The sequence below is a fragment of the Euphorbia lathyris genome, chromosome 1 (assembly GCF_963576675.1).
Source record: "Euphorbia lathyris chromosome 1, ddEupLath1.1, whole genome shotgun sequence".
Lineage (NCBI taxonomy): Eukaryota > Viridiplantae > Streptophyta > Magnoliopsida > Malpighiales > Euphorbiaceae > Euphorbia > Euphorbia lathyris.
Window position 1 is genome coordinate 11644801 of NC_088910.1, and position 8291 is coordinate 11653091.

General features: G+C 34.3%; 1 protein-coding gene across 1 annotated transcript; it reads right to left on the reverse strand.

Annotated features, from left to right (window-relative positions):
• Nucleotides 1–237: 237 nt before the first annotated feature.
• On the reverse strand, nucleotides 238–6233 carry LOC136221763 (protein NARROW LEAF 1-like). Its single transcript, XM_066009199.1, has 6 exons — nucleotides 5990–6233; nucleotides 3499–4017; nucleotides 2739–2882; nucleotides 2228–2468; nucleotides 1123–1623; nucleotides 238–1030 (listed from the first exon to the last, which is right to left on the reverse strand). The coding sequence occupies exons 2-6, from the start codon at nucleotides 3991–3993 to the stop codon at nucleotides 603–605; spliced, it is 1809 nt and encodes a 602-aa protein (XP_065865271.1). The 5' UTR covers nucleotides 3994–4017; nucleotides 5990–6233; the 3' UTR covers nucleotides 238–602.
• Between the last annotated feature and the right edge of the window lie 2058 nt (nucleotides 6234–8291).

The window sequence follows — 8291 nt, forward strand, 5'->3', positions numbered from 1 at the left end:
AGGAATTATGCCATATATAACCATATAGAACGTACATATAAAATAACAACTTTGACATGAAACACGAAATTGTCACATCTAGATTCAAATCATGATGATAAACGAGTAAATTCTCACTTTGTGAGGTAGATTGGTATCTAATACAAGATTGAAGGAAAATTATGTCATATATATAACCATATAGAACGCACATATGAGATACTCTGACACGAAATTGTCATCTCTAGATTCAATGCATGATGATAAATGAGTAAATTCTCACTTTGTGGGGTAAATTAGTATCTATAATACAAGTTGAAGTTCAAACTACTGTATCAAAGAGTAAAGACTTCTCATTTTAATGTCAACAGACTGTAAACAGAAATCAGGACAACCCTTTGCCAAAAGCAGAGTTGCCTGTAACTGAACTGTGTTTCGCCTTAACTGTAAAGAGAAGGCCTAAATTTGTGCAGTCACTACCCGGTTAATCGAACAGAAACAGTAAACTGTAAAACAGAAAGGTGTTGAAGATAAAAAGTTTCAATATACGGCAATGACATCCATATGCAAGATCATTCAACGGCTGAAGCTCGAGCAGAATCATGTAGCCGTTCGTTGCCAATTCATTTAAGTTCTTCAATGCTGCTGCTGGAAGCATTTCTGCGCCTCCTTTTTGCTTCAATATCGCCCAAATGCAATGAAACACATGAATCTCCGTCACAGTCGCTCCTCAAAGAAGCTAGATTCTCGGAGACATCTTTATCCGAAGAGTTGTTTTTATGCAATGGAGACTGCTGTAGGAAGCTTGGAATGAACTGGTGTTCCACGCTAGGAGCCACGGTGATCCCGTCTTCCAAATGAAACTCGGTTTCCACCTTCACTTCTACGTTTCCTCGATCTACTTCCAATGGGATATGCTCAATTTGAAGACCAAGTGGCTCATACTTCTCTTCGAATTTGTCCTTCGGACCCACTCCCTCTCGAGGGGAGAAGTCTCCCACCATAGACCCTATTCCCGTTGCTGATGTTGTTCTTTGGATTTGTACTGCGGCTGCAAACACACCGATGTATGATGAAAATTTCAACATTGGCAAAATACGAATATAAACAGACGGGCAATGAACGATATTTCGAGTCAAAAACCTTTAAGCCCTTCATTTGTAGTGATAAGATCAAGGTCAAGAAGATTGAGTAAGCGCCCGAGATCAACTACACTAGTCCAATTTTCGGGTGGCTGACCAATTTTCAGCTTAAGTCGTCCGCGATTAGCAGTACCGCCCCAAATGATCCCAATAGGCCGAGGCTTCTCGCCATTCTCGACCTTCATTAGGATCAGGCTTCCGCTATCGCCTTCGAGGTCAAAAGTCTGCTGGTTTTCTCCTACAACAAGAAAGTCGGTTAGATAGCAAATGCCTTTCTCATCATTGTACTCGAGGGCATATGCCAACACGGTTCCTGCAGTCAAGCCGGAACTTCTCCCAACCTTCATCACTTGTTTTCCGATAAGGCTACTGATCGGACACTGCAAATCTATGATCTTTACATCACCGATCTCTCCTACACCCTTCACGGAAGTGGTAACTGTGGACATCTCAAAATCATCGGCAAATGGTATGAATGCTCCATCAGCTCTCACAAATGTTTCTGCAAGATGTTACAAACAATATATCATAAGTTTGAATTAAGGTCTAGTTATTGAGGTCAATATAGTTAGGGATGAGTGAATTCGGTGATAACCAAAAGCTGAACCTATACCGAAAGTTGACCAGTGTAAATACCGGTTGACCACGTGAATTAATGGTAAATCACACTTCTTTGTTTAGGGACCATGATGTTAGTGGCGCCAAAGTTGGGGGGCCGTGAGTAAATTTTATCTATGTGATTTATCAACAATTAACATGGCGAACCAGTATATTTACTTACATTGGTCAACAGTCATTTAGCCTTTTTTATTTCCGCAAGGATTATTATGTTAGTAATGAGAAAGTTGAAGGACCATGAATGTACAATATTAATTATATATTTATTTTAATTTTTCTAATTTTTTAACGTATTATAATAAATTTTGGTTGGTTATCGGTTAGTAACCTAACCGAACTGAACCAATAAATTCCGGTTTGGTTATATTCTGTTATTACACTTGTTCCGTTTAGTTTTAATAATTCAGAAGAATTCGATTCAATTAACCGAAAGTTCGGTTGATACTCACCCCTAATTGTAGTACAATATTATTTGGAATTATCCTTACCAGGGTTTATTCCAGCAAAAATGCCATACCAACGCTCATCGGTGGTAAACGAGGTAGCTCTCTCAACTGCACCAAGATACACCCCTGGTCCAAGCGTTGGAGGCAACGGATGAAACATCTTTTGGCTTGGATAGTCTAAGTCGACTGCAACATGCCTATTTGTAAGGAAACCAACTTGTCGAATGCCAATTCGACTCCTAACAATTGCACCCAAGGTTCCATAAGTCTCCTGGCTTGCAACCTGTATAATTAACATCAATAGTATGAGATTAGAATCATAGAATATCAAAGCAATCACTAAAAAAAGCGAAGTACTTAAGTTATTTACAAAGGGGTTCATCGGTTCAAAACCAAACTGAGAAAACGAGTATCATATTATCAAAGCCCTTGGAAACGAGTCATATTTCAGTAATTTAAAAAATCAGAAACTCGTTTCTTAAATTTTGAAAACACCTTTACTAGGATGTAATGTGTTTCCATTTCCTATAACTTTTCACAAATGTGCAAGTACCTGAGAGCCTGAACCAATACACAGATCACCCCCACGCAAATCATCTACAATCTCCGTGTACAACTGTTCCTTGGGAGCTGGCTCAGGTGCACCAAAATAGGAGAACTCGACCACATCAACATCGCACCAAACACCTCCTGGTCCCTAATTACAACAATTTCGCACATATATTAGCATATTTGTCAGCTGTGCAACACATGACATGACACATATATCAGCTATAATGGAGGACTAACAGCTAAAATATGATAACATTTAACAGAAGGTGTATAACACGACTAGACTAGCGGACATCTATCAAAGACTAAATTTTACAGAAAATCAAAATTACAGGGCTGAAATTGAAATTCAGAGGCTCAGCGTTAAAATTCAGACAATACAGAGTCCAAAAATATAATTTTCCCATTATTAGCTCAATCAAATGAGTAGTCTTTCTGCATTTTAATCTCTCAAGGATTCAAAATGCTACATGAGTTAAGTACTACATATATTTTGCCATGACTTTCATGTTTCTGGTTCATCTATCATATCAGTGGGTCGGCAGAAGTTATTCAATCAAGAGAAGATTCTGTCTCTGATTAAGAATCTAATCCGCTATTGCGTTCAAATCGTGAAAGTTTAGGGGCTTAATCTGGAAAAATAAACATCAGGAGCTTAATCTTTAAAAGTGTAAAAATTCAAAAGCTTAAACATACATTGTGCCTAAAATAAAGCATCATATACTAGAAGAAAACATGACAATAAACATCTTTATGCTAACCTCAAGTGCATTGGGTAGACATTGGATGGGGTTAAGCCACTGCTTATGAACTTTCCTCGAAACAAAAACAAGAATGGCTGGTATATCAGTCAGCACGCCTTTCTGAATTCGGAACCCAACAGCTGTGCCAAGGCTGTAACATCTCAAAATCTTGCTATGAAATGCTCTAATGGTCATCAGCTCAAGCAATGAGTTTGCTCGTTGTCCTTTTGGCAATCGGCCAAGAGTTTCCGGCAGAACCCCTTTCTGAAGATTTGCAAAATAGTTTGCCCTCTCTTCAGCAGCATCGCTTAGTTGCCAGCTCGGCCACGAGAAATAAGCAGCACTGCTCTCGCAATTCTGCCCCGCTGAAGGAAAAGGTTGAAGAGTTTGAGGACTAGGATGATTGCAACAGTTTCTTTCAGTGTCTAATGTTGATTCTTCAGATGGTGCTGAACCAGAGAAACGGTTTGAGCTAGAGTAACGAGCTCTTGTACAAAGTCTGGTGCACTCCATCTTTCAGATTATCAAAGGAAAATACTGCAGCAGGGTAAAACCAAGTCAGAATAGGATACTTGAAGAAACAAACAGCTAGAAAATGACAGATTGAATACAAGAAGGATAGGAATAATTGCAAAATCATGAAAAACAAAAGGGATAAAGTACAAACCGCATGATTATTGGGAGAGAACAAGTTTAAACTCGGTGCATAAAACCGTGCAATATTAGCACTATCGTTTTGCAGATGGAGCTATTTCATAATTTCAGACTCCATTAACAGTAGATCCAAACAGGATCCATTTCCCGTTATTTTGATTCCAATTATAATACTTTCTTTTTATGGAAAGAGATTATATTTGCATCTAGATGGCACACTACTCTTTCTGTAACCACAAGTGAAAGTCTGAGCAAGGAGCGGCCACTAAAGGTTGGCAATGAGGGTAGAACTGAATCCCATATTGAAAATGGAGAGAAAGTGGCTGAGCTATATTAATAATGTGTGTTTACAATACGCATAGACGCATTTTAAAGTTGTGAGTGAGACCAAAGGAATAGGACTTGGGTCAAAGCAAATAATATTTACATAGTATTGGACCGGACTTTTATACAACGCATTGAGTCAACCAAATCTTTGAGCAAGGTTTACAGATTTGTATTTTTTATTTATTAATTTATATAAATTCAATTAAAATATGTATTATACTATCTAAAAATAAAAATATAAAATTATTTAATATAGAAAAACACGTATATTTATAATATACATATCTTTAAAAATTAGCAAACATCAACATTTCAACAACAATACCATTGAAACAACTAAAAAATGAATTATAATAAAGAAAAAAATAAATTCATAATAAAAAATACTTTTTACCCCTAATTACTACCCTTTAGACTTTAGCCCCAAATAAAGGCTTCATTTTACACAAACGGCTATTAGCAATCAGCTTAAGTTTTACCAAACAAATTTACACAATCAGCTAGTCAAATCGGCTAACAAAAAAGTAATCCACTAATGACTGCTAACAGCTATTTGTCAAATAGGGCCCTTGATTTTTTTTTTTCCAGTAATTCCCCCACTAGTAATATATACTCCCTCCGTTTTTTATTATATGACGTTTTGGACTTTTGAATTTGTTCATTTTTATATGTCGTTTTGTATTACCAATGCACTTTTTACAATACTTTCTCTAATTTGCCCTTATTTATTGTAAGAGAGAGATATAGTTATTAATGCAAATTATCTTAATTAAGTCATAAAAATTAATAAGAGAGAGAAATTTTGCATAGAAAGTAGAGATCCAGTAGAAAAGTATTAAGGGTACATTAGTCATTTTAATAGTCTCATTAATATTGCATTGGTCTTGATGAAAAACCTTAAACGACATATAAAAAAGAATGGAGGGAGTATCTCTTTTTCTTCTTCCAAAAATTCGATTTTTAAATTGAGCAAAAAAAAATTCCTGTGTAGATGATTGAACAATTTTGAAACATGCAATTCAGACTTGTATTTCACTGTGCTGTTTATCCTGGAGCCGACCGGCTGACAGTCTGTTTGCACAATATCTACCTAGTGCCTGGAACGTCGTAAAAGAGCAAAATAGTCCCCAACGCCATCGGACAATGAACAGGTGATTCAATCACTGTGTTCTTTGCATCTGAAACCGATGGTTTGAACGCAGACTTTTTATGCCCTCTAACAATCTAAACTAGGCCATTACTTAAGGAATTTTTAGCATAAAAAACATTCTTCTCAATTATGCTATCTTCACCACACAAAAACATAGCATGCCATAAGCAAACAAACACTGTAAATCCAAAAATTAACAGCAATAAAAAACATCGCACATGAAAATCAGAAAGTAAAATTCAACAAACAACAACAATTAAAGCAGACTCAGAAAGCCAAAGATCACAACATTCTCAACTAAAACCACTAAAATACTGCACATTTCATGTAGAAAAGGGGGAAAAGTAAAAATCAAAGATAAGAGCAAAAGAAGCTTACTGGTAAATCCTCTTCAGCAATGGAAAAACTTGAAAAACGGGTCGAATTCGGAGAAATTGAACGGCTCGAGGAAATTGAGAGAGCAACTCATATGGATTATGCAGGCAGATGAAGCAAAAATCGGCTCAGAAATTGCTGAATTCTTTTGCTCCTTTTGGTTGAGAAACTGACACTGATGGTGGGATTTTCCATAGAAACCCATTAGCGGACCATAAAGTATAAATGCCAAGGTAAAGTTAGCCATGGATGTATTTCTTTAATGAGACATTTCCATGTATCAGGCGATTTTGGAGGGAAGTTTATTTGGTGTAGGTAGGCTTATTTTGATTCCTATATGTCCTACTATTTCAGCCGTAGGAATTGAGGATTTGAGATGAGTTTTTGTGATTTGTCTGATCGAATGGTGGTACTGTTAGAGTTTATCTTGGATAATATTTTCTTTTTCTTTTAATTGAGAATCTAGCATTTTTATATTATTTTAATTTATCTTAATTCCTTTATTTATAATTTTGATATTTTTTTATGGAAATATTATTTTGATAATTAAGTATGGGGTAAATTACACTTATGGCCACTGAGCTTTACCAATTTTAACATTGTAGCCACTGAACTTTACATTTTAAGGTATTAAGTAGCCAATGGTATTAAAAAATGTAAAATTCAATGACGATACCGATTAAAATGGACAAAGTTCAGTGGCCATGGTGTAATTTACCCATTAAATATGTGGTAAAATATCGTGTGACAGATTTTTATTGGTTGGTCCACTGTTTATTACTTTAGTTTGGTTGGTTTCAACTTTTGATATTGCATATGTGAATCTAATACTTTTTTGTTTGTAACATGTGAATCTAATACTTTAGTGACTATTTCCAGAAAAAAAAATACTTTAGTGACTATTTAGTTGTTATTTTTGTAGTTTTTATATTATTATTTATTATTTTAATTAAATAGTAGATATAAATAGTAGATTTAAAGTATTAGATTAAGATTATAAAAATGTTTATAATTATTATATATACACAATATAAATATAATAAAATTCATAACAGTATCAAATAAATTAGGGATAAAGTACAAAAATACCCCTAACATTTACATTCAGGAGCAATTTTACCCCTAACATATAAAATGATGATTTTACCCTTAACGTTGGCAGCTAAAAGCAATTTTATCTCTAACGTTGATAAGTTTGGTCAATTTGATAAATAATTCACTAAACTGTATTGTCGGTCGTGAATCTTGTTATCTACACTTTCTATGGGCATATTTTTTTATCATCATTTAGTAACAGACCACAAACATATGATTAGACGTGGAAAGAAATTAAAAAAAATAATAAATATATTGTATTGTACAAGTTAAATAAAAAAAATCAAATATTTCACCGAATTTAAAATTATTAATCTCTAATTCTATTATTAAATCATAAAAAAATATAGTTTTTTTTTATAAACAATGGTTATGCAATTGGTGTAAAATAAGAAACAAAATATTTGTGTTTTATAATTATGTCTGAAATTGACCCAACCTGCAAAATTATGGGTAAAATTACTCTTAGCTGCCAACGTTAGTGGTAAAATTGTATCATTTTAGACGTTAGGGATAAAATTATTTTTCGATGTAAGCGTTAAGGGTATTTTTGCATCTTATCCTAATAAATTATGTCATATATATTATATATATAATAGCTAAAATAAAAAGTTTATAGAAAGATAACAAACTGGTATAAAGGATGATGTATCAAAATGTACACATTACTTACAAATACAACGAGTTCAGTTCATTATTTATCTTTGTCTTCTCTTAAATTTCTAACATCTGTGATCTTTTCTTCTTCCTATAATAACGAAGGCTCTTTAATTTTTAACCTCCGTGATCCTTTCTTCTTCCTATAACAACGAAGGCTCTTTAATTTCCTAACCTCCGTGATCTTTTCATTTTTCCTATATTAAAGAATGGTGGATGTTTCAACTTTCTCATATATTGTGATTTTAATTTTTCATAATTAAACTCAATAACGGGGAACTCTTGGTCTCCCATATATATCATTATCTGCATGTGTATAAAGCCTGTGTCCGAGGCGTATAAATATTAGGAGTGTAGGTATCATGATCACCACGTGAACCAAAAGATTCTAATTGTAGTACTTTTACTCGGATGACTAAAAGTGGCAACATCATAAGAGAGATTGGGAGAGAATGGTTTTTTTCCTTTTAAAGGTGTAGTAGTGTTATCAACGTAGCATTAAAGTCTTGGAAATATTCAAATTATAAAATACGGAAAGACTATAACGATATAT

Coding starts and splice junctions, on each gene's coding strand:
- LOC136221763 (XM_066009199.1), bottom strand. CDS start 3,993: ATGGAGTGCACCAGACTTTGTACAAGAGCTCGTTACTCTAGCTCAAAC. Junction 2,883..3,498: donor GTCTACCCAATGCACTTGAG/GTTAGCATAAAG, acceptor TGTTGTAATTAG/GGACCAGGAGGTGTTTGGTG. Junction 1,624..2,227: donor TTTTGCTGGAATAAACCCTG/GTAAGGATAATT, acceptor AACATCTTGCAG/AAACATTTGTGAGAGCTGAT.